We start from the raw sequence: 27,419 nt of genomic DNA on the forward strand, positions 1-27,419 counted from the left end.
ACCCACTCAAACCACCTAGTCAATTAAGCCAACTGTTCAATCAATCAATCAAACAGCATGTATTCATGATTACACACCAAGTGTGAGGCACTGAACTCTTCACCATGTAGAGTAATGTAGGTATTTACAGCATTCCCCAGGGAAACCACAGACAAAAGATTCACTAAAGTCTTCTGACTTTTGTTTAACATGAAGCTGCGGGCACTCAGGTATAAACAAAGAGATTTTTTTTTCTCCCAAGAATATATTCTTGGGGACCAGGCACAATTGTTCACACCTGTAATTCCAGCACTTTGGGAGACCGAGGCGGATGGATCTCTTGAGGTCAGGAGTTTGAGAGCAGCCTGGCCAACATGGTGAAACCCCGTATCTTCTAAAAATACAAAAAATTAGACAGGCGTGGTGGCTCACACCTGTAATTCCAGCTATTCGGGAGGCTGAGGAACGAGAATCACTTGAACCCAGGAGGCAGAGGTTACAGTGAGCTGAGATCAGTCCACTGCACTCCATCCTGGGTGACAGAGCGTGGCTCTGTCTCAAAAACAAACAAACAAACAAAAGGAAGAAAATACACATCCCTGGGTTCCAAATTCTTTCTCACTTTCTATTGTGCCCCATTAATTCCTTTCTTTTGTCTTTTCTGGCCCTGCATATCAAAAATGTGAGAAACCAAAACCGATTATTGTCCTAGTAAATAATAAAAACAGATGAAGTCTTGTGATGTTGCCCCAAGAGAAAATATTTGACACTCTTTTCTAATCACAATGTCATTCTCCTATCCAAACTGCAGGTTCAGGAATGAAGACTCAGCCCCTGAAAATACTACTATCCCCTGACCCAGGGTAACCTTTCTCTTCATGTTTTACACGGAAAAACAAAGTGTGTGCTTTTTAAACAAAATGTGTTCTACTTGGGTTCAAGGCCCACCTTCCTTATATCCAACATTAGACTATTTTCCAGGAACCTCACTCCAACCTCTTAATATCTTCTCTTTCTGAACACATAATTTCTCTCCCACAAATTTTGTTTTTTCTTATATCACAAATGTCTTAATAATATTACCAGTTTTTTAATTTTTTAATTTTAGTTTGATGGGTGCCTAGTAGGTGTACATACTTATAGGGTACATGGTATGTTTTGATACACACATGCAATGTGTAATAATCACATCATGCCAAATGGAGCTCCCAACCTCTCGCGCCTTTATCTTTTGCATTATGAGCAATCCAATTACATTATTTTAGTAATTTTAAAATGAACACTTAAATTATTATTGACTGTAGTCACCCTGTTGTGCTATCTTTTGTAGGGGGCTTACAGATAGCATGCTTTTTTAAAAAATGAACTTTATTTTTTAGAGCAGTTTTAAGTTCACGGCAAAATAGAGCAGAAAGTGCAGAGAATTTCCATATGACCTTTGCTCCCTCACACACACACACACACACACACACACAGCCTCCCCACATTTAACACCTCTTGCCTTTATTACAATCAACTAACCTATATTGACATGTTATTATCACCCAAGGTCCATAGTTTACATTAGTGTTCACTTTTGTGTTGTACATTCTATGGGTTTTGACAAACATATAAGGACATGCATTCACCATTATAGTACCATATGGAATAGTTTCACTGCCCTAAAAATTTGTACACTCTTCCCATTTTTTCCTCCCTCCCTCCAATCTCTCACGACCATTGACCTTTCCCCTGTCTCCATAGTTTAGTTTTTTCCAGAATGTCATATGGTTGAAGTCATAGAGTACATAGCTTTTTCAGATTGGTTCATTTCACTTAGAAATGCGCATTTAAGGTTTCTCTAGGTCTTTTCACAGCTTGATGGTTTCTTTTTCTTTCTTTCTTTTTTCTTTTTTTTTTAAACAGGGTCTCTCTCTGTTGCCCAGGCACAAACATGGCTCACTGCAGCCTCTCCTTTCTGGGCTCAAGCAATCCTCCCATCTCAGTCCCTCAAGTAGCTGGGACTGCAGACACATGCCACCATGCTTTGCTACTTTTTGTATTTCTTGTAGGATGGGTTTTCACCATGTTGACCAGGGTGGTCTCAAACTCTTGGGAGCAAGTGATCCATCCACCTCAGCCTCCCAAACTGCTGAGATTATAGGCGTGAGCCACCACATCCAGCCGATAGTTTATTTCTTTTTACCCTTGAAAAATACCTGGATGTACTACAGTTTATCCATTCACCTACTGAGAGACAATTTGGTTGCTTCCAATTTTGACAATTATGAATAAAGCTGCTATAAACATCTGTATGCAGGTTTTATACAGACACAACTTTTCAACTCATCTGAGTGAATACCAAGGAACATGATTATGGGATTGTATGGCAAAAATATGTTTAGTTTTTTAAGAAATTGCCAAACTGTTTTCAATAGTGGCTGGGTGTTTAGTTTTTTTAAGAAATTGTCAAACTGTTTTCTACAGCGACTGGGGTTTGGGCCATACTCCTGAAAGATGCCATTCTAAATGCTGTAATATCAAATGTTGAAATCCCAAAATATCAAAATCTCTAATGTCTAAAATTCCCAAAATTCCAATACTGATAGATCAAAATCACAATATAATTCTGGAAAGATAATTTTAAAAAAATTTTTAAAGACATTTACTTGCATTTGCAAAGAAGGTTTGTTTGAGAAATATAAAAACACAACTGAACAGTTTATAGGCATTTGAGATTATGGCATTTGGGATTTTGTCTTTTGGATTATGATTGGCACTGTGAATGGCTCTACCATTATGCATTCCCAGCAGCAATGAATGAGAGTTCTTGCTGTCCCAGCATTTGGTGTTGTTCATGTTTTGCATTTGAGCCATTCTCATATGTATGTAGTGGTATCTCGTTTTAATTTACAATTGACTAGTGGCATACAATGTTGAAAACTGTTTCCTATGCTTATTTGCCTGGCGTGTGTCTTCTTTGGTAAGTTTGTAGAGTACTTTGGACACCAGTCCTTTATCAAAAGCATTTTGCAAATACTTTCTCCCCATCTGTGGCTTGTCACTTCATTCTCTTGACAGTGCTTTCACAAGAGTAAATGTTTTTAATTTAATGAAGTACTGCTTATCAATTATTTCCTTCATCAATCATGCCTTTGGTGTTGGATCCAAAATATTCAGCTCAAACCCAAGATCATCTAGATTTTCTTCTACAATGTATTCTAGGAGTTTTATACTTTAGCATTTTACATCTCAGTCTATAATCCATTTTGAGCTGATTTTTGTGAAGAGTTTAAGGTCTATGTCTAGATTCATCTTTTTGAGTGTGAACATCCCATTGTTCAACACCATTTGTTGAAAACTTATCTTTTCTCCATTGTATTCCCTTTGCTCCTTTATCAAAAAATCAGTTGATAGTATTTATACAGGTCTATACCTGTGCTCTGTTCCATTTATCTATTTTTCTGTTCCATTGATCTATTTTTCTATTCTTTGGCAAATACCACACTGTCTTTATTACTGTAGCTTTATAGTAAGTCTTGAAGTTGGATAGTGACAGTCCTCCAACTTTGTGCTTCTTCAATATTATGTTTGCTATACTGGCTCTTTTGCCTGTCCTTATAAACTTAAGCATCAGTTTGTTGATATTCAGGAAATTATTTTCTGGGATTTTGATTGGGTCTGCCTTGGATCTATGCATCAAGTTGGGATGAAGTGATGTCTTCATAATATTGAGTCTTCCCATCCATAGACATGGAATCTCTCTCTATTTATTTAGTTTTTTATTTCTTCGTCAGAGTTTTATGAATTCCTCACAAAGGTCTTATATATTTTTGTTAGTTTTATGCCTAAGTACTTAGCTTGGGGGTAATATTGTAAATAGGATTTTGTTTTTAATTTCAAATCCCATTTGTTTGTTGCTAGCATATAGGAAAGCAATTAACTTTTGCATATCAACCTAATTTTGCTACCTTGTTAATAATTGCTTATTAGCTCCAGGAGAGTTTTGTTGTTGTTGTTGTTTGTTTTGTTTTGCTTTGTTTTTTGGCTAATTCTTTCAGATTTTCTACATAGATAATCATGTCATCTGCAGACAAAGGCAGTTCTATTTTCTTCTTCCCAATCTGTATACTTTTTACTTCCTTTTCTTGTCTTATTGCATTAGCTAGGACTTCCAATAAATATGATGTTGAAAAGTGTTGGTGAAAGGAGATGTCCTTGCCTTGCTCCTTATCTTAGTGGGAAAGCTTCAATGTCTTACCATTAAATATGATGTTAGCTGAAAGATTTTTGTACATGTTCATTATCAAGTTGAGTAAGCTCTCCTCTATCACTAGTTTGCTGAGAGTTCTGATCATGAATGAGAGCTGGTTTTGCTAGATACATTTTCCGCATCTATTGATATGATCATGTGATTTTTCTTCTTTAGCCTGGTGCTGTGGTGTAATTAGTCTGCTGCCACAGCCAAGTGTATAAAATCCTCTGGTGAATCTCTTGTGATGATTCAAATCCCAGAGTAATCTCCTGAAGAAGAGAAGACCCTCTGCTCCACGTCCCATGGCTTCTGCCCTCCTTTCCCGTGCAGGGGCCCAGCCTCCTCCCACAGCCTTGGGGGCTCTTGCCCCTCCTGTGCTAATAGTAGGTCTTATACAATCTTTCTAATGATTTTTTTTTTTTTAACCCACTGAGTATCCCCACCTCCCCCATACCCTCTGACTACTCTTCCCAGCCTCTGGCAATCATCCTTCTACTCTCTATCTCCATGAGTCCAATTGTTTTGATTTTTAGATCACACAAATAAGTGAGAACATGTGAACTTTTTCTTTCTGTGTCTGGTTTGTTTCACTTAGCATAATGACCTCCAGTTCCATCCATGTTGTTGTAAATGAAAGTATCATTCTTTTTTATGGCTGAGTAGTACTCTAATATATATAAATACCACATTTTCTTTATCCATTCTTCTGTTCATGGACACTAAGGTTGCTTCCAAATTTTGACTACTGGGAACAGTACTGCAATAAACATTGGAGTGCTGCTATCTCTTTGGCATACTGATTTTTTTTCTTTGGAGTACATACCCAGCAGTGGGATTGCTGGATCATGAGGTAGCTCTATTTTTAGGTTTTTGAGGAACTTTCAAACTGGTTGTACTAATTTACATTTCCACCAACAGTTTATGAAGGTTCCCTTTCTCCACAAACTCACCAGCATTTGTTATTGCCTCTTCTTTGGATATAACCCATTTTAACTGGAGTGAGATGATATCTCAGTGTAGTTTTGATTTGCATTTTTCTGATGATCAATGATGGTGTCATCAATGATGATCATCAATCATCAGTGATGATCTTTTCGTGTGCCTGTTTTCCATTTGCATATCTTCTTTGGAGAAACATCTAATCAATTCTTTTGCCCATTTTAAAAATCTGATTATTAGATTTTATTCCCTATAGAGTTGTTTGCCCTCCCTATACATTCTGTTAATTAATCTCTTGTCAGATATGTAGTTTGCAAATATTTTCTCCATTCTATAGGTTGTCTCTTCAGTTTGTTGATTGTTTCTTTTGCTGTGAAGAAGTTTTTAAACTTGACATGATTCCATTTGTCCATTTTTGCTTTGGGTGCTTGTGCTTGTGTGGTACTACTCAATAAATTTTTGCTCAGACAAACATCCTTGAAAGTTTCCCCAATGTTTTCTGGTAGTAGATTCATAGTTTGAGGATTTGAAGTCTTTAATTAATTTTGATTTGATTTTTGTATATGGTGAGAGATAAGGGTCTAGTTTCATTTTTCTGCATACGGATATCCAGTTTTCTCAGCATTATTTATTGAAGAGACTGTCTTTCTCCCAATGTATGTTCTTGGCACCTTTGTAAAAAACTAAGTTCACTCTAAGTGTGTAGATTTGTTTCTGGGTTCTCTATTCTGTTCCATTGGTCTATGTGTCTGTTTTTATGCCAGTACCACACTGTTGGTTGCTTTGGCTCTGTAGTACAATTTGAAGTCAGGTAATGTGATTCCTCCAGTTTTGTTCTTTTTGCTTTGGAGAGCTTTGGCTATTCTGGGTCTTTTGTGGTTTCACATAAATCTTAGGACTATTATGTCTCTTTCTGTGAAGAATGTCATTGGGATTTTGATGGAAATTACATTAAATTTGTAGATTGATTTCAGCAGTATGGACATTTTAACAATACTTATTCTTCCAATACATGAAAACGGATTATTTTTCAATTTTTTGGTGTCCTTTTAAATTTCTTTTATGACATTTTGTATAGTTCTCATTATAGACATCTGTCACTTCTTTGGTTAATTTAACTCCTAGGTATTTAATTTTACTTGTGGCTATTGTAAATGGAATTGCTTTCTTGATTTCTTTTTCAGATTGTTCACTATTGATAATAGAAGTGCTACTGATTTTTTGTATGTTAATTTTGTATTGTGTAACTTTACTAAATTTGTTGATGCGTTCTAATTGTTTTTTAGTTCAATCCTTAGAGTTTTCCAAATATAAGATAATATAATCTGTAAACAAGGATAATTTGACTTCTTTTTTTCCAATTTGGATGCACTTTCTTTCTCTTGTTTGATTGCTCTAGCTAGTACTTTCAGTACTGTTAAATAACAGTGGTGAAAATAAGCATCTCTGTCATGCTCCTGATCTTAGAGGAAAGGCTTTTAGTTTTTCCCCATTTGGTATGATAGTAATTGGGGGTTTGTAATTATAGCTTTTATTATGTCGAGGTATGTTCCTTCTAGCCTCAGTTTTCTTAGGGTTTTTATTATGAAGGAATATTGAATTTTATCAAATGCTTTTTTCAGTATCAATTGATAATTATCATATGTTTTTTGGTCTTCATTCTGTTGATACAATGTATCACATTGATTGATTTGTGTATGCCTTGAATCCCAGGGATAAATCCCACTTGGTCATGATGAATTATCTTTTTAATATATTGTTGAATTCAGGTTGCTAGTATTTTCATGGGAATTTTTGCATCAGTATGCATCAGAGGTCTTGGCTTGTAGTTTTCTTTCTTTGCTGTGACTTTGTCATGTTTGGTATCAGGGTAATATGGGCCTCATAGAATGAGTTTGGTAGTATTCCCTCCTTCTCTATTTTTCAGAATAGTTTTAGTAGGATTGGCATTAGTTCTTCTTTAAATGTTTGGTAAAATTCAATAGTGAAGCCACTAGGTCCTGGGCTTTTCTTTACTAGGAGAACTTTATTCTGGCTTCTGTCTCATTACCTGTTATTGGTTTGTTAAGGTTTTGGATTTCTTCATGGTTCAATCTTGGTAGGTTGTATGTGTCTAAGAATTTGTCAATTTCCTCTAGATTTTCCTATTTCTTGACATATGGTTGCTCATAGTAGCCATTAATTATCCTTTGAATTTCTGCAGTATCAGTCCAAATGTCTTCTTTTCCATCATTGACTTTTATTTATTTGGATCTTCCCTCTTTTTTTCTCAGTCTGGTTAAAGTTTTGTCAATTTTGTTTATCTTTTTAAAACCTCATTTTTTGTTTTGTTAATCTTTTGTATTTTTTTTACATTTCAGTTTCATTTATTTCTGCTATGATTTTTATTATTTCTTTTCTTCTACTAATTTATCTTTGGTTTGTTTTTGCTTTTCTAATTCTTTAAGATGTATTATTAGGTTGCTTATTTGAATTTTTAAATGTAGGCACTTAATAGCTACGAACTTCCCTCTTAGTACTGCTTTGGCTATATCCCACAGGTTTTGGTATGTTGTGTTCAAACAAACATTGTCATTTGTTTCAAGACTTTTTTCAATTTCCTTCTTAATTTCTTCATTAACTCATTGGTCATTCAGGAATATATTGTTCAACTTCCATGTGTTGGTACAGTTTCCAAAATTCCTCTTGATATTGATTTCTAGTTTTATTCCATTGTGATCAGAGAAGATGCTTGATATTTAATTTTGCTGAATGTTTTAAGACTTGTTGTATGACTTAACATATGGTCCATCCTTGAGAATGATTCATGTGCTTAGGAGAAGAATATGTATTCTATAACTGTTGCATGAAATGTTCTGTATTAAGTCTATTTGGTCTATAGTGCAGATTAAATGTGAGGTCTCTTTGTTGATTTTCTGTCTGGAAGATCTGTCTAATGTTGAAAGATGACTTTTGAAGTCTCCAGCTATTATTGTATTGGGGTCTATCTTTCTCTTTAGTTCTCATAATATTTGCTTTGTATATCTGGGTACCCAATGTTGGGTGCAAATGTATTTGAAATTGTTATATTTGCTTGCTGAAGTGACCCCTTTATCATTATATGGTAACCTTCTTTGTCTCTCCCTGTAGCTTTTGTCTTGAAATCTATTTTGTCTGATACAAGTATAGTTACTCCTGCTCTTCTTTGGTTTCCATTGACATGGGATATCTTTTCCTATCATTTTATTGTCAGTGTATATGTATCTTTAGAGGTAAAGTGAGTTTATTTTAGGCAACAGATCAATGGGTCTTGATTTTCATCCACTCAGCCACTGATTAGGTTTTGATTGGAGAGTTTAGTCCATTTTCATTGAATGTTATTATTGATAAGTAAGCAATTATTCCTCCCATTTGGTTATTTGTTTTCTGGCTGTTTTGTGGTCTTATCTCCCTTCTTTTTTCCATTCTATCTGTCTTTCAGTGAAAGTAATTTCCTCTGGTTATATGGTTTTATTTGTTGCTTTCTATTTTTAGTGTATCATTGTATTTTGAGGGACAGTTATGTTACCATGAGGCTTGAAAATACCATCTTGTAATTCATTATTTTAACCTGATAACAATTTAACACTTTTTGCATAAACAAACAAACAAGTAAAAACAAAAACAAAAACTTTAAACCTTAACTTTGTCCCCCTACTTTTTAACACTTTGTTGTTTCTATTTACATCTTATTGTACTGTCTATGTCTTGGAAAGTTTCTGTAGTTATTGTTTTTGTATTGGTTTGTTGTTTATTCCTTCTACTTAAAATAAGTTTAGATTACATAGTAAAGTTATAATGTTGTAATATTCCATGGGTTTCTGTGTACTTACTATTACCAATGAGTTTTGTACCTTCAGATTATTTCTTTTTGTTCATTAATGTCCTTTTCTTTCTGATTGAAGTACTCCCTTTAGCATTTCTTGTAGGACAGGTCTGGTGTTGATGAAATCACTCAGCTTTTATTTGTCTGGGAAAGTCTTTATTTCTCCTTCATGTTTAAAGTGTATTTGATGAAGAAATAGGGTAAATGTTTTTCTTTTTTTTCTTTCAGCACCTTAAATATGCCATGCCACTCTCTCCTAGCCTGTAAGGTTTCCACTCAAAAGTCTGCCTACCAGACATATTAGAGCTAAATAGTATGTTGTTTGTTTCTTTTTTATTGCTGCTTTTACGATCCTTTCTTTACCTTTGACATTTGGGAGTTTGATTGTTAAATGGCTTGAAGTAGTCTTCTTTAGATTACATTTGCTTAGTGTTCTATAATCATCTTATACTTGAATATTGCTATCTTTCTCTAGGTTTGGGAAGTTCTCTGTTATTATCCCTTTGAATAAACTTTCTACCCTTACCTCATTCTCCACTTCCTCTTTAAGGCCAATAACTCTTAGATTTGCCCATTTGAGGGCTATTTGCTAGATCCTGTGAGTGTGCTGCTTTGTTTCATTGTTTTTTATTCTTTATTATTTTGTCTCCACTGACTATATTTTCAAATAGCCTGTCTTCAAGGTCACTAATTCATTCTTCTGCTTCATCACCTCTGTTATTAAAAGACTGTGATGTATTCTTCAGTATGTCAGTTGCATTTTTATCTCTATAATTTCTGTTTTATTATTTTTAATTATTTTAATCTCTGTTAAATGCATCTGATAGAATTCTGAATTTCTTCTCAGCATTGCATTGAATTTGCTTCAGTTTCTCCAACATGGTTATTTTAAATTATTTGTCTGTATGTCACACATTTCTGTTTCTCCAGGAATAGTCCCTGGTGGCTTATTTAGTTCATTTAGTGGGGTCATGTTTTCTCAGATTGTCTTGACACTTGTAGATGTTCATCTGTGTTTGAGCATTGAAGTATTAGGTATGTATTGTAGTCTTTTCAGCCTAGGCTGGTTTGTATTTGTACCTGTCCACCTTGGGAAGGCTTTCCAGATATTCAAAATAACTTGGGTGTTCTAATCTAAGATGTATCTGCTTTAGGAAGCGCCTCAACCCCAGTAATGCTGTGGTTCTTGCACATTCACTGAGGTACCATTTTGATGGTCTTTGACAAGATCTAGAAAACTTATCTGAATTACCACGGAGAGACTCTTGTTTTTTTCTCTTACTTCCTCCCAAACAAATGGAGTCTGTCTCCCTATTCTGAACCACGTGGAGCTGGGGGTGGTGTGACACAAGAACCCTTGAGACCACCACTACTAGGACTCTGCTGGGTCAGACCTCAGGCCAACACAGCACTGGGTGTTACTCAATTCCTGCTGTAACCATTCCCTGGCTTTGGCCTATGTTCACACAAGGACTTGGGACTCTTTGATCAGCAGGTGGCAAAGCCAACCAGGCCTGTGTCCTTCCCTTCAGTGTGACAAGTACCCCTCAGGCCCTGGGCATGTCCAGAGATGTTGTCCGAGAGCCAGGTTCTAGAGTCAAAAACCTTAGAACTCTATGTGGTATTCTACTGTACTGTGGCTGAGGTGGTACTCAAACCACAAAGTGCAGTCCTTCCCACTTTTCCTTTCTTTCCAAAGGCAGAGGAGCTTCATCCTGTGGCCAGAGCCACTGTTGGCCCATGGGGAGTGCTGCCAGACTACCATTGCTGTTCCTTTAAGCCACAAAGGCTCTTCAGTCAGCTTGGCATGAATGTACCTTCCTGGGACTCACCCTTCAGAGCAAAGGACTTAAAACAGGCCAAGAAATGCCACGCAAGAGCCAAGTCCTAGAACCCTATGAACCTACTTAGTACTCTACCCCACTGTGGCCAAACTGGTATCTAAGGTACAAGACAAAGTCCCCTTTGCTTCCCCCTCCCTCCCCACCCCCGCCACTTTTCTTAAGTGGAAGGAGTCTTACCCCATAGTCACTATGGTTGGGAACCTGCTGAGTCTCACTTGAAGCCATGAAGTTCTCAGTCTCACTTAAGGCCCTCAACATAGTACCCGAGTATTGCTGCTAGTTATTCAGGGCGCAGGGGCTCTTCATTAGCAAGTGATAAATTTTTCCAGGACTGGGTTCTTCCCTTCAAGGCAGCAGGTTCTCTTCTAGCCCAGGGTATGTCTAGAGATGTTATCCAGGAGGTAGGGCCTGGAAAGAGGGCCTCACGACAATGACTGGGGCCATATCCTGCTGTGGCTGAGATTCAAGATGCAACACAAAGTCCCCCGCACTCTTTCTTCTCCTCTTGTAGAGTGGAGGAAAGGGATCTCTTTGGAGCTGTGAGCTGTGCAGACTGGGGCTAGGAGAGGAGTGATGCCAGCTCTTCCTTAGCCACCACAATGCTCCTATAGTCCACTGTCTATTGGCCAAGTTCAGCACTAGGACTTGCCTGAAAGTTGCAGTCCTTGTGGCCTAGATAGTCTTTCGAGTTGATTTAAGACCCCAGAGCCCTTTAGCCCACAGTGGTGAGGCTTGCAGGAACTCAAGTTCAGACCACTGGGATTAGTGATGCCCCTCTGGCTAGGGCTGGATTAAATGCTCCCCACAGTTTGGTCCGGTTCTGTTTTCTGCTATAATAGGACAGCACTGAGTTCAATATGTCACAAATGTTGCAATCTCCCTCTACCTAGCACACAGAAACACTCTCCATGCACTGCCCACCTGCTGCTGGGGAATGGAGGAGAGATGGTGTTGGTGATTCAAGACTGTTTTTCCTATCCCTTCATTGCCTCTTTCTCTTTCAGTGATATGAAGTTAAAACCAGGTGATGGCTGGGCACGGTGGCTCACGCCTGTAATCCCAGCACGTTGGGAGGCCGAGGCAGGCAGATCATGAGGTCAGGAGATCAAGACCATCCTGGCCAACATGGTGAAACCCCATCTCTACTAAAAATACAAAAAATTAGCCGGTGTGATGGTGGGCGCCTGTGGTCCCAACTACTTGGGAGGCTGAGGCAGGAGAATGGCATGAACCTGAGTGGAGATCGCGCCACTGCATTCCAGGCTGGGCAACAGAGCAAAAAACAAAAACAAAAACAAAAAATATAGATGCTGTGAGTGCTTACCTGATTTTTGGTTCTTATGAGGTGTTTTTTTTGTGTAGATAGTTGTTAAATTGGTGTCCCTATCTGGGTGACAATTAGTGAGTCCTTTATTCTGCCATCTTGCTTCACCAGAAATCCAGTATTATTATCTTATTTGGTCTAGCTTATCAGTAGCCCTTCCCTTGTAGAGGTCTCCATGGGGCTTTGCTAAGCTCAAATACAGATTCACATATTAAACACTGCCCCCTTTAAACTCTGATCTGCCCTTAAAATATTTGGATATACATAAGACTGACATTTTGTAAAGTAGCATATCAGCGACGTGACAACAAATTAAATGTTTCCTTTAAAAAAAACTAAATACTCTAGAATATGAATAAATGAAAGCAGTCTTTCAAAATGGTTATTTTGTAAGATTATCTGTTTCTGGAAAAACTTGCTGGTTTAAGAACTAATCTTGAAATTGCTTTAAAAAAATTCATAAACCTGTTTTTTGAAAATAAATTTCATTCACCTACACTAAAGCTGAATGTCTTTCTTTAAACCACAAATAAAATAATATGAGTACAATGAATGCATAAACTTGGCTTTAATATTTCAAAAAAAAATCAATTCTACCCTCAAGAAATAAAGACTTAAACACTTGCAGCTATATTAAAGGTTATGTTAATATGCAAGGAAGCACAGTTCCAGATGAGATTTTCTAGACATATGATGGATGATATGGTTTGGCTGTGTCCCCACCCAAATCTCATCTTAAATTGTAACTTCCATAATCCCCACATGTCATGGGAGGGGCCCAGTGGGAGTTCATTGAATCATAGGGGCAGTTACCTCCACGCTGTTCTCATGGTAGAGATCTGATAGTTTTATAGGAGGCTTTTTTCCTGTTCACTCTACACATCTCCTTCCTGCTGCCATGTGAAGAAGGACATGTTTGCTTCCTCTTCTGCCATGATTTTAAGTTTTTTGAGGCCTCCCCAGCCATGTTGAACTGTGAGTCCATTAAACCTCTTTCCTTTAATAATTACCCAGTCTCAGATATGTTTTATTAGCAGCATGAAAATGGACTAATACAATGGGCTATCATTAATAATTCTGTAGCCTCCTATCAGGAAATGTTTAGTCATGTACCCATGTACATTATATTCAGGTCTGTTTCCTTAAAAAGTAGTAGAATACCTGACATACTATAGACTTCTGAGAGTTTCCCCTTGGTGTGCATTTACATTTAAGAAGAGGAGATTTTAACATATTTATGAAGAAGGGTAAATCCTGGTTTTTGCTCTTGAGGTCCATAAACTTGATTAAGAAAATAAAAAGACAGGCATTGTGGGGAGACTGGGGATTTTAGAACTTTTCTTTTATGCCCAGAAAAATTTTAAAGATTCAAAACAGAACTATATCTGTCTCTTTAAGAATTTAAACCTTTTATAGTAAGGTATTATTAAGAATGAACTTCAACGCATCAATTTACTTTAATCAATATTCTTACTATGCACTTGGACACTTACAAGGAAAATGAGGGGGAAACAAGTAAAATTGCAAGCTAAAAAAACAGAATAATAGAAAATATTCACAAAATACATGCACTGGACTTTCCCAGTAGCAAATTAATTTTTAGTACAAAATTTTTTTTGTATTTTCCCCTACAAGATTTGGAAAGTACAGAGAGATTAGAGAAAAAAGACAGTCTGGTCAAGACCAGACTGACTAACCTGGTGAAACCCCATCTCTACTAAAAATACAGACAGATTAGAGAATAAATTTGAGTAATAGACCTTGTTCTATGTCAATTTTGGCAATCTCCTCACTGAAAAGAGGAAACATGCTATGAAGGTGAGAAGGACTGAGAGTGATAAACACCATTAAAATACATGGATTGCTTTCATTGTTCTTACATGAAAACAGCCACAGAACAGATAAACACAAAGACAAGTTACATTAGTACTGCTCTACGAACCTGGAAATGGATGCAAATGAAGCCTAGACTACATAATCCAAGATAAGCAGAAATTTCAGCCACAAAGAATCTAAGTGTAACTTAATTCTAAGGTTACCATGGAAGTTTGATTTTACATTTAAAGCAATCAAAAAAAAAAAAGTTCTATGATAGTTTAATTTCATCAAAAGCTCTATGAGTAGTTCACATCTCTGTAAATCTCATTTCAAAAATGCAATGTCCTACTGTTAATATGAAATATTGCTATTTGGATAATTTTAAATTATTATTTTACTAAAAGTGCTTAAAGAGAAAATTATCAATTAATTGCTTGGCACAGGTCATTAAGTTCTGAGATACTCTGTTGCATATGTCTAAAATACACCAAACCATGGAGTCTACACCACTCTTCTGGCAATCAGTTGCCACAGAAAAGACTGAGGAGCTGCAGCATTCCATAACTACCAGTCTATAATGTCAACAGAACCAGTGTCTTACAGTGAGTCAAGAAATGTTTATTGGCTAGGTGCAGTGGCTGACGCCTGTAATCCCAGCACTTTGAGATACCGAGGCGGGCAGATCCTTTGAGGTCAGGAGTTCGACACCAGACTGACCAAAATGATGAAACCCCATCTCTACTAAAAATACAAAAAAAAAAAAAAAAAAAAAAGATAGCTGGGCATGGTTGCGCACACTTATAATTCCACCTACTCGCAAGGCTGAGGCAGGAGAATTGCTTGAACTTGGGAGGCGGAGATTGAACTTGGGAGGCGGAGATTGCAGTGAGCCAAGATCATGCCATTACACTCCAGCCTGGGTGACAGAGTGAGACTCCGTCTCGGAAAATAAAAATAAAAATAAAATGTTTATTAAATATCTACTGTGTGCTAGAGGAAAAAAATGAGCAAAAACAGAGAAGAAAGAAAGAGCATGACAAATCCAGGGAATTATAAGCCGTTCAGGATTCATGGTGAGCTAGGAGCAAACAGTGGGTATCCAGAAATGCAGCTAAAAGGGTTTGTCCTCAAGGACCTTAGATGTCAGGATGTTTAACTTTATCCTGTACATTATGGGGAACCAACAAGCATCATCATCAAGGGCACAGTCTGATTTCCGTTCTTTTAATCTTTTTTTGGCTACAGTGTATAGGATGAACATGTAGGAAGATAGATCAGTTAAGAACTCACTGTATAACTCTGTATGAGCCATGAAAGTCTGAACAAGAAAAATGATACCAAAAGGTAGAATCAACAATTGTGGTAGTTGAATGTGGGAAAGGCAGTGAGAGCAGTCTATGATTTTCTTTAACAAAAATTTATATGATGCATATTGTGCCAAGGACTCTGGTAAGTGCTTTATTAATGAAGCTCATTTAACACCCATAAAAGTCTTATAAAGTAAGCACTACTGGAAACCCAGTTTTACAAATGAAAAAATCAGGCCATCAACCAGCTGATTAAGTTGTTCATAGTCACACCAATTGCCTGTGATTTAAACAAGATTTTAGCAAGAAGTGGGGAATGAGAATTTATACTTCTTTTAAAAATGTTTTTGGAGACAGGATCTCTCTCTATCGCCCAGGCTAGAGTGCAGTGGCACAATCATGGCTTACTGAAGCCTCGACCTCCTGTGCTCAAGTGATCCTCCCACCTCAGCCTACCGAGTACCTAAGATTACAGGCATGCACCACAACACTTGGATAATTTTTTGTTTTTGTAGAGATGGGATTCTGTTATGTTGCCCAAGCTGGTCTCAAACTCCTGGGTTCAAGTAATCCTCCCACCTCTGACTCTCAAATGCTGGGATTACAGGCATAAGCCACCTCACCCAGTTCAAAGTTCACATTTCTAACCACCGAACAGTGCTGCCTACCTAGAAGGCCAAGGAAGGCTGCCAGATTTTTGCCTTGGGGAACTAAGGAGATGATGATGCCATTAAGAGAACTATGTTTGGATAAGAAGGTGAAAATGCTTTGGGCTTGTTGTATTTCCAGTGCTCATGAGGTATTTAAGTGGACATGTCTACCAAAGTTATCTGTGTTAGAATCTGAAGCTTTAGAGAAACAACTGAGCTGGAGATGTAGGTTGGATCTTCGGCATATAGGTTAAAATCAAGACAAGAATGACTTGAGATTACTTAAGAAGAACACGTTGAAAAGGTTAATAGAGAGAATGCTGGAAAACATCCACATTTAAAACGCAAGCAAAGGAAGAAGAAAGCATTAAGATAAACCAAAAGAAATTGTCAGGGTGGGAAAGTAATTTTAAAAAATAAAGTTATGGAAGAGAGATAATAAAGAATATCAAAAAGAGAGATGCTATAAAATAAAGACTAAAACACCAATAGATTTAACATTATGAAAGTCCCTAATGTCCTTGGAAATAAAGGCCAGATTTTAAAGTGTGGAGGAGGAGAAAGGGAAGCTGTGAAAAACAGAGAGAAAATTGAAGGCAGGTCTTGGGTTAGAGATGAAAATTTTAATAAAATGCCAGTTTTTAATGAAAATGGAATAGTCCCATGGAATTAACACCAACGAGTATTTTATACAAAGGCAGATGTGCAAGGGTTTGAAAGCAGAATTAAAGCACTGCAAAAGTGCTACCCCCACTGCTTTCTCTGTGACCCTTGGAGCATGAAGTTCAGGGAGGGGAGGATGAGAGAAAGAATCAAGGGAAAGGAAGGACAGAGAGTTGTACAGAGATAAGAATGCAGGTTAATACATTTTGTTTGTTTGTTTGTTTTGTTTTGCTTTGGTGAGTATTGAAGGCTATAATGCAAAAGAGTGATTTGCTCAAGAAGTGATTTTAGAAAGATTTACATGGCACTGGTACAAATGTTCAATGGAGTAAAAGGAAACAAAAGAAAGAAGCTGAGACATTTTTATAATGACCTAAATCAGTGCTTCTGAAAGTATGGTCTGTGGATTTGTGGGGTCTCTAAGACTCTTCCCATGGATCAACGAGGTTAAAACAATTTTAATAATAATTCTATAAAGTTAAATGGCTTTTTCACTATATTGCATTTTTGCATGAATGGTGCATAAGCAATCATGAGTTCAACTGCTCATACCTTAGCAGTAATCGAGACAGTAACCCCATGCTGTACTAGGAGTCACTGTGCTCTTCACAGACGTGCACTCACAGAAGAAAAACATGAAGTAAGTTCTACTTTTAAAACTATAATTAATGGATCAGTAAAATGTATTAATTGTATTAAATCTTGGCCCTTGAGTATATTTCTTTAAATCTATGTACGATGACATGGGAAGGACACATGAAGCTTCTGCCACAAACTAAAGTAAGATGTTTGTCCCAAAGAAAAGCACATGCGTGACTGTTTGAGCTGTGAACTGAACTAACTACTTTTTCCGTGGATCACTATTTTTATTTAAAGAATGACTGAAAAATAAACTACATTTATTCGAAATTCTGTGTTTGGCAGATATCTTCCTGAAAATGGAAGAACTGAATGCATCAACTCAAGGAAAACTAAAAGTATCTATTACCAATGATTAAGTTCAGGCTTTCAAGCAAAGTTGGAACTTGGAAAATTGTCCCCCACTGGGAGCTTAACGGCATCTCAATATTGGAAGAAATTTCCTATAAGACCAGTTGTAGTATGAACAAATGTAATTTGTTGCTATTTTCTAATGACATGTTTCACCATTTGGAAAGTGACATAATGCAGTGAACTAGTATTTTCTTTTTTTTTTTTTTTTTTTTTTTTTTTTTTTTTTTTTTTTTTTTTTGAGGTGGAGTCTCGCTCTGTCTCCTGGACTGGAGTGCAGTGGCCGGATCTCAGCTCACTGCAAGCTGCGCCTCCCAGGTTTACGCCATTCTCCTGCCTCAGCCTCCCGAGTAGCTGGGACTACAGGCGCCCGCCACCTCGCCCGGCTAGTTTTTGTATTTTTAGTAGAGACGGGGTTTCACCGTGTTAGCCAGGATGGTCTCGATCTCCTGACCTCGTGATCCGCCCGTCTCGGCCTCCCAAAGTGCTGGGATTACAGGCTTGCGCCACCGCGCCCGGCCTGAACTAGTATTTTCTAAATGATCAATGCATACTATTACAAAACTACACAGGAATAGCAGATTCGTTCAAAGTAGAAGACAGATCAATAGATTTAAACGTGTCAAAGTACAAAAAATTCATTAATGTGGTTTTAATCTCCACATACCAACTAACCTTTAAAAAACTAGCACTTCTTAAGTCTGGGTTTAGTATTAAAGAAAAATATCCACTATTATTTGTAAAGGCTGTTAAAATAATCTTCCTTTTTCCAAACACATATAGGTAATTGTAAATCCATATTTTTGTTCATGTATATCAGCTAAACAATGTATTGCAACTGATTGAATGCAGATGCAGATATGAGAATCCAACTGCCTTCTTCTAAATCGGACATTTGAAAGAATTGTATAATATAAAACAATGCCACTCTTCTCACTAAATATTTTCTTGCTTGGGAAAAATATAGGGTTTCTTTTTCCTAGAAAAATATTTATGTTTACATGTAATAGGTGTGTTGTTATTTAAAATATAATGATAGGCCGTGCAAGTTGGCTCATGCCTGTAATCCTAGCACTTTGGGAGGCCCAGTCAGGGGGATGACAAGGTCCGGAGATCGAGACCATCCTGGCTAACATGGTGAAACTGCGTCCCTACTAAAAATACAAAAACAAAATTAGCCAGGCCTGGTGGCAGGTACCTGTAGTCCCAGCTACTCAGGAGGCTGAGGCGGGAGAATGGCATGAACTCGGGAGGTGGAGCTTGCAGTGAGCTGAGCACCGCTGTACTCCTGCCTGGGTGACAGAGAGAGACTCTGTCTTAAAAATAAATAAATAAATAAATAAATAAATAAATAAAATATAATGATAAAGAAATGTTTTTATAGATCTCTCAGTTTTAATTTCTAAAGTGATAGACTGTGATAAAGATAACCTAAATAAGAAATGCTTTTTGGATCCTCAATAATTTAAAAACTTGTAGAGTCCTGAGACTGAAACATCTGACAACTGTTTATCTAATAGAAAGTGATAAGGGGCTGTACTAGGGTAATGGCAAACCTCTGTAACTGGAAATTGAAGAGTAAGACTTGAATAGAAATGAGGTTCCAGATTTTAGAAAGACATTTAGACTTATGTATCATTTAAACCAGTTGTTTTTGGATGAATTTTCAAAAGAGTTGATTTAGCTGGACCCTAGGTACTACCTTCAGGCCCTTAAAAGAATCAGGTCCTTTAAGGATGATTCTGTATTATTAAATATAGTGTATTATTTATGATAATTCTTCTTGCTAATTTCTAGGCCACATACAACAGGATATAAAAAGCCAAAAGACAAAGGATAAATTCTTTCATATGTGTGTAATCCTATAAACCCTCTTTGAAGTTGATTCTCATATTTTTGCTTTATAGAAAAGGAAACCAAATATCAGGAAGTGTAAGTAATTTAGTAAGTCACAAGGAAGTAAATAGTTGAGCCTGGATTTTGAACTGCTTTTTTTTTAATCAAAAGTCCATGGCTGTCATCCACTTTATTCTAGATGCCTTTGTTTTAGGTTTATTGGGTAGAAGTTGGTGTGAGGAGTTTTTTGCTTTCATTTACTTATTTATTTTTTACCATGGAAATAAAGAGTGCCTATTCCATTTTACTTGATAGGTATGCAGCAATCCAGTGATCAAGGATAATATAGTATCACAATGCATTTGCATTCTCATTAGCTATACACATTTAAATGTTAGATAACACAGAAAAGATCTATAAACAAATACACAAAATGCTCCTCCAATGAAACCTTGGATGTCCCATTTTTCTGAGCTTCAAACCACTGTAATTGTTTCCTGTATAGTATTTATGCCTGTGTTCCTCCTTAATAGCCATTAATCATGTGTTCCATTAACAGCCACTCTCAACAGAATCAGGACTAAGCTATTAAAATAAGTGTAGGGTGATGGCAATCCTATGAATAACTAAGCCAATAGATGTTGAAATTCAAAAAAGGGAAGTGACTTTTAGCACTTTCCAGGGATTCATCCATGCTATGAATAAATACGTTGCTTTGAAACAAATAATTTTTGTGAAAAATGTTGCATGATATGGATTTGATAGCAATGTTAAATCTAAATTGATAGATAATAAATTAGTCTTCCTTCAAATAGAAAGCCTGGGCTAAGCAAGAAGCATCAACAAAATGATATTTCTATTGTACAAATTACATATTAAGGCTCAATGAAATAAAAGATTATGTGTTTGGGATCAATACGGTATAAAATAATTATGTTTGTAATAAATTGACTCATTTATTTGCAGTCCATCTGCTTTTATGAGAGACTTGAATTTTCACAATAGACTTCAGACCAATTGAGTAGGAAATGAACAATTATGGAGGAAAGGGGGAATATACCAGAGGGAAACTCTGAAATAACAAAAGCTTGAAATTGAGGTGCTTTTATACTACATATTAAGTGGTATTAATTTATTATTTCTGAAACATTTTTTATCTAGGTTTCTCAAGGCCATCAATATATTTGAAAGAAAATTAAATTTGTTCTGCAGTTCCCTGAATTGTATATTAAATGGGGGAAGATACCAAGATATAAATGTTAATACAACTTAAGGAAGGACATGCAATGATAACCAGAAGATTCTATATTCAAAATAGAAGGATAATAACTATCCTCAGTGAAAGATGATAAAGACCAATAGAAAAGGAGAAAATCAATCTCAGCTGAGAATATGAAGCACAAAGTTCAAGTCTTTCTCTAGAGAGCAATTGCATTTTTCTATAAAACAGAAAAAAAAAACTATTTCTAGAAAAGGGCAATGGGAATGGGGTTGCTCTTCACCTATAATTCTAGAAGAAAAGGCATGTGGCTAGTCCATAAGTCTAGACATTTAAGTCCTGGTTGGTTAACAGACTATATTGAGTCAAAAAGAACAAAATGTCTTCATTAAGGTTTTCCCATAAAGACGTTTTATTTTCAAACTGTGTCATTAAAAAATCACCCAGATTATTTTATTAAATAGATAGCGGCATAAAATATATGCTAATCATTTTTTCAATTGAATTCAAATATGATGCACATGCATATTCATGTATATTTAATATAGAAAAAAACACAGAGAGTGAGGGAGGGAGTCCACTATGTATTAAGTACTGTGTTAGTGAGCAGGCCTCCCTTAGGAACCTTATTACAGAGTACAAAGCTAGGAGAGTAAATAAAGTATATTGAAAAATGCATACAAAAGATGACAGAATCACCATTCCAAAAGATCTTGGTGGGTAAGAATCATGAACTGGATCTAACAAGATGTAACTTAAAAGTAAAAAACTATAGTGTTGCACTGAGCTCCCTCCAAAGCAACCATATATTTATAGGAGATGAAACACATGATTCACCAGGCATGAGAAGAAAGCTTCCATAATCAAAAACAATTGTATCCATCTTTTTAAACTCCAGCTCCTATCACAGCATCTGGTCCAAAGCAGATCTTTAGTATTTGTGGAACTGACTTGGACTGTGTTTTGGAAATTTTGTCATTGGTAAACCTAAGGAGAGTCGAGAGAACAATGTGACCAAAAAATAAAACTTAAAAAAAAAAAAAAAAAAAAATTGGGAGTTTCATTGTACTGGTAGTAAGATAAAGTTTATAATCTGGCTCAGTTTCTTTTTTGTTTTCTTTTTTGTTGTTGTTTTTTGGTCAGGGCAAACTTAGGTCATTATTTTTAACACTAGAACTGTAGTTTAAGAGCAGATAGACAAGCTGTAATGAGAATAGACGAACAACAAGGCCACTGAAAGAACTCAGAACTACATCTTACAAGAAACAACTGAATGATACCAATGTTTAACTTGCAAAAGAGACTACTCAGTTGATTTCAAATGTATGACATATAATGGTAATGAACTATCACTTATTAAGCAATTACTATTGCAATGTATACTCATTTAATCCTGCTAACAGACATGTGAGGTGAATATTACTAGCCCATCCCCCCCTTTTTAACTAATGAGAAGACTGTCATCTGTAAGGTAAAATAACATGTCCAAACTCATAGAGCTACATAGTTACAAAGCTGATTTGTAAAACGATTTGACTCCAAGATCAGGAATTATTACACTGTGTCTTGTCTTCCATATGAACTAACCACAAAGGAACTGAGTGCATGCAGACAGATTTCAGCTCAATATAAGAGAATTGTTACATTAGTTCATGGAAGAATATGTTTTAAAGTATTTTTGTTAGTCTCTAGGAAATCTCTGTAACATTTTATTGTGTAAATTATACCCTTTAATGTAAGAGGATAAAAATAATACTGAACATTGGCAAATCGCCTATGATTAATAGTTTACCTATGAGTTATCTGCTTCTAGGATAAATGCCTAAAAATAATATTGGAATTGAATGTTCCTTTCAAGATCTTCCCTCCCTGCTCCCTGAGAGTGCAGTTAATTTTTCAAGACCAAGTGGGGACATGTATTTTCGACGTTTATGGTTAAAAGATATATACATGCACAAAAATATACATGCACAGAAATGAGAATCACTTCAGAATTGGTGTTAACTTTAGGGAAAAAAAGGCCAAGAACTTACTCTTTGTAACTACAAATTTATTTCTAAAATAGAAGCACTTGTGGGTTTAGAAGTAAGGTATAAAATTCAAAAACGTATCCATGTTTCTCAAGCACCTTGTTGAAGGCCACTCTAATCCCATACGTTACGTGACTTTTCCTAGAATTTTTACACTAGAAAACAGGCAATGCAAATTTTGTTTGGTTTAACAACCTTCTTCTCCGAAGGTTCTCGATATGTCTATCGAGGAAGTCTTCAGATAACAAGGACAAATAATTCCTAATAGGTCTATGAGATTTAAGATGTGAAAGAGCAACATTATCTTTAGTTGACTTTACTGGATGCCACAACCTTCTGATTTCTGTAACCACTTCTTATGCCTCTTCCTCACTGAGACAAAATCAGAGGTAAACAGGGATTCACCCTAAGAGAAATTGGGGAAAATGAGGAACAGGTTTTCTGCACAAAAGTTTATTTGTTTCTCATTTATTTTTCAGAAAATAGAGGATCGCTGTTGTCCCCAACAGGTTTGTAGGGAAGAAAATTGGAGAAACATTATTACATTTTCTTAGATGTTGACAACTGAGGGAACAAGGACTGCAAAACAAGATTGTGTGTCCCCTATTCCCAAATAATCAAAATTGGCAATAGGGATGGAGGATCATTGGGGTTTTAGGGTTGTTAGGGTTTCGTCAAGCTAATGTATTCCCTGCCAGATTTTAAGGAGAAAAAGGCGCTGGAAAATGGAGTGATGTTAGCCCCCTTTCTTATTTTTCACTGCTGCCAAAAACTAACTCTATCTCTCTCCCCAACCCTTCTCTCCATCTCCCTCCCTTAGATGTGTTTGCACAGAAGAGTGCCCAGTGAAGAGACCGACTCCTTGGATCGCTTTGCGCAAAATCCACCCCTTTTCTCTCCTCCCTCCCTTCCAGCCTCCGAATCCCGCATGGCCCTCCCTCCCCTCCCGCAGCGGTGCGTGGCTGGGGATGAGCCTCTGTGAACTACTAAGGTGGGAGGGGGCTACAGGCAGAGGAGAATGTGAGATGCTCAGCTCGGTCCCCTCCGCCTGACGCTCCTCTCTGTCTCAGCCAGGACTGGTTTCTGTAAGAAATAGCAGGAGCTGTGGTAGCGGCGAAAGGGAACCGAAAAGTCCCGGTGCTCCTGGCTACCTTGCACCGCGGTGCCCGGCCGGCCGTCAGTATCATGGACAGCAGCGCTGCCCCCACGAACGCCAGCAATTGCACTGATGCCTTGGCGCACTCAAGTTGCTCCCCAGCACCCAGCCCCGGTTCCTGGGTCAACTTGTCCCACTTAGATGGCAACCTGTCTGACCCATGCGGTCCGAACCGCACCGACCTGGGCGGGAGAGACAGCCTGTGCCCTCCGACCGGCAGTCCCTCCATGATCACGGCCATCACCATCATGGCCCTCTACTCCATCGTGTGCGTGGTGGGGCTCTTCGGAAACTTCCTGGTCATGTATGTGATTGTCAGGTAAGGAAAGCGCCAGGGCTCCGAGCGGAGCGTTCAGCGGGTCAAGGGAGTGCAAAGAGACACCTAACTCCCAAGGCTCAATGTTGGGCGGGAGGATGAAAGAGGGGAGGTAAACTGGGGGAACTCTGGAGGCGACCACGGACAGTGATTGCTATTTCTGTGAGAAAATCTACTTTTCTGTTTTTTCAATTGATAAAGAAGTAATCCAAAATTTCAGGAGCAGAGAAGTTGCTTTGGTTAAAGCTACAAAGGTCTAGGGGTAGGGGGGAAGTTATAGGGTAGACTTAGAGCTCTTCCTTATACTGAGCAAAGAGGGCTCTTGGCAGAGTCCTACACTCAGTCCCTCTGCAGGAGCTATGGAAAGAGTAAGTTGTGAATAATGGGAGAGAAATTCTAGTTAGCTTTCCCAGATTTGGTTGGGGTTGCGGTGTGTGTGGGGGGGAGGGGGGAGAAGTCTTCTCAGTTGTTTTGAGATGGACCTTGGCAACTTTCCTACTCCTGCTGGTCTAGTACTTCCCTGTACTACAACCCCACCCTTTCTTCTCCCCTACCATAGCAGCCCTTACCCATCTCTTCCTCTCATCCTGAGGCAACATTAGGTAGAGGAAGTTTTCCTAGCGTCTCTCCATGGTAGTTTTCCTCTGTTATAACAAACATGACAGCTGTGTTGCGTAGACCAGTTTGCCATTGGTAGCTTCAGATCGCCTAAGTCACAAACTGCATCTGGTATGGGTAGGTTGGTTCAGGAAAACTGCAGGACATGGCTGTATTTCAATGCCTCCACAAGTTGGAGCTAATTAGGAATGACCAAAAGCATCATAATTCCACATTAGAAACTGCAGAAACGCTTACACAGGAAGTTTTGATGGGTGCTCTAAACAAAGTATTCTTATCAAGTAAAATTAATTCAAAAGAGTTGTGGTCCATTTTCTGTTTACCCAGATGTTCCAGGTATATTTGGCAGAGTGTGGAAGCTCTCAATATTGATTGAGATTGATATTGATTGTGTTGGTGTTGATGTGTATATTCAAATGTATATTCAAATACTATATGTGAATGTGAAATGCCATGTATCTGTTTTTGTTAAAGAAGATAAATATTTTAAGACTTTAAAATAGCTCCTAAATCGAGGGCTTTTTCTTTTTTAACCAGGGGTATGTGTATGTAGGTAACATGGCATTTTCATATTTAGTTACAATATTTGTTTCACCTATTCAGCAAGTATTGCAGATTTCAGTGGAGCTCTTAAATCATTTAACAATTGCTCTCTCCAGTATCCTTTCATTACCAAGGTGCTGCAAATTGCTTATAAGCAATTCTTTCTACTCATCTGTATGATTTCTTTAATTAATGATTTTTGAAGAGTAAAGCTAATTTCCCTGATCTTTTGATGAGGAATAAGATAAGTATCGTCTGTAAGAAAAGAGCACCATCTATTGAGAGGAAGGCTAACAACAGAAGGAAAAATGCAAGAAGATCAATGGAAGAATTTATTTTTAAAAACATTTACTTTAAGTAATTCAATACAATGATTCGCATTAAAGATTAAAAACCAAATTTCATTCTGCAGTTATGACAATAAAAGTTATAATTAAAGGCCTGCTTTGTGAAGAGAAAATATATGTCTCATTTTTTCTAAAAGAAATTCGTAAAATCATACACTAATCAAGCTAGAAGGGACTCTAGAGATTATCTATGCTAAGTAAATAAACTGAGGCACAGAAAATGTAAATGATTTTCTCCAAGAACAGATAGTTCATTAATTCAGTGCCACTGAATCTCTCCTAGCTAACATAATTTTATGTTTATTGTTCTGGCAAATCATGATTTGAGTTAATTTGACTATTAGGTTGACAGAGTGAGTTGATACAGTAATAATAACTTGGGAATAACAAATTATCCCCAAATTCTGTATGAAATCCTGAAGGAAAAAAAGCATGAAACAAAAATTACCAAAGCATCTAGGAATCCTGCCATCTGAAACATAATATTTTATTCCTTTTTATTGCTTCTTGGTATTTTCCTTCCTCATTTTTCTACACTTTAGTTTATGCTTTGCAATACAGAGAGGGCCAATAGAGTGGCAACTGGCTGTGAAATAAGCAGATTGGTCTTATTATTCCAGTGTAGAAGATGTTGTTGGTTGGGTGAGTTAGTTTTAAAGGCATTACCTCTGGCCTCTTGTTGACTTGGAGAAACATGGTGACAGTGCATCTTACTGAGAACATGATATTATGCTTTATTCTTGGTACTGAAAGTTCTTACAAAATGCAGTACTATTTGAAAGGTCATCCCAAACACCCACCTGTGGCAGGGTGGGTTTTAATTGCAGGGTTAGGTAACCCTCTTGGAATGTGACTGTGAAACAGAAAAATGGGCAAGTTAGTGACAGATGAAGTGACAGGGAAGGCATCTGGGGACTGAACCAAGTATGTCTATTTAGCCGAGAATATTTAACTGACTGTCTGCAGGCTGCAGTGTTTAAACTACAAAATGATCAGTTCAGGGATGTATTATCCTTGCTAATAGGCTGGATATAATGTTGCATCTATTAAGTATTGAGGAGAAGTGCTCACTTCCTTCTCTATTTCAAATTCAACAAATACTATTGAATGATCAAGTAGTTGCAGTTTTCTGATTATATTAAGGTAATATTTATTAAGATGTTTTAGTCCATTGAGTGAATCATGAGGCTCAGATGACTATGACAACAACAACAACAAAAATAACTGCGAATGCGGATGCTGTGATTAACTCTTTGGCTCTGTTTGTACCACCATCATCATCATCCCTTCATCAACAACATCATTACGTAGTATAACTTAAATGAGATTCTTAAAGAGGGCTGCTCTAAGGAATACAAGGGAGGAAAGAAGAAACTGTAATATGTTCTAAAGGTTTTAAATCCAAATGTTAAGTCATAAAAATGTTATCAGTAACCATCACCTGAAAGCTTTTTTTAGTTTTAAAGAAAACTAATGCTTGCAGAATAACTTTATGAAAATTACCACAAAGATTTTAGAAAATATGATGAAAATATTATAAAAAGTAGCAACCACTTAAAATGGGATGATAGTATTTCATTGTGAAAAAAAATCAAAACGAAGAGTAACAGCAACCAGAGATGTTTCACTTCTTAAAAATATTTAATAACTGAACCAAACTATAGGATTACCCATAACTGCAAAAACTAATATAGTCTCAGATGTGTTTATGTTGGGAGATTCTTTTTCCAAGGTTTGTTCATGTAGCTATGAACATGGTATG

General features: G+C 37.0%; 1 protein-coding gene across 9 annotated transcripts in view; it reads left to right on the forward strand.

Moving 5' to 3' along the window:
• Positions 1 to 27,419, forward strand: part of OPRM1 (opioid receptor mu 1) — a 127,030-nt gene that overhangs the window by 7,408 nt on the left and 92,203 nt on the right. For 3 of the 9 annotated variants that reach the window (XM_030928341.1, XM_030928342.1, XM_030928343.1), the window contains exon 1: positions 23,748 to 24,152. The exons of 2 other annotated variants lie outside the window; for them this stretch is intronic. In XM_030928341.1, coding sequence (XP_030784201.1) covers positions 23,863 to 24,152 — 290 coding nt within the window. In that variant the 5' untranslated portion in view covers positions 23,748 to 23,862. Of the gene's footprint in view, positions 1 to 23,438; positions 24,153 to 27,419 lie in introns of those variants that run through there. 4 more of the 9 variants (XM_010357555.2, XM_010357556.2, XM_030928340.1 and 1 more) reach the window with 4 other exon arrangements.

Source organism: Rhinopithecus roxellana, chromosome 4 (assembly GCF_007565055.1).
Source record: "Rhinopithecus roxellana isolate Shanxi Qingling chromosome 4, ASM756505v1, whole genome shotgun sequence".
In the NCBI taxonomy this organism is placed as follows: Eukaryota; Metazoa; Chordata; class Mammalia; order Primates; family Cercopithecidae; genus Rhinopithecus; species Rhinopithecus roxellana.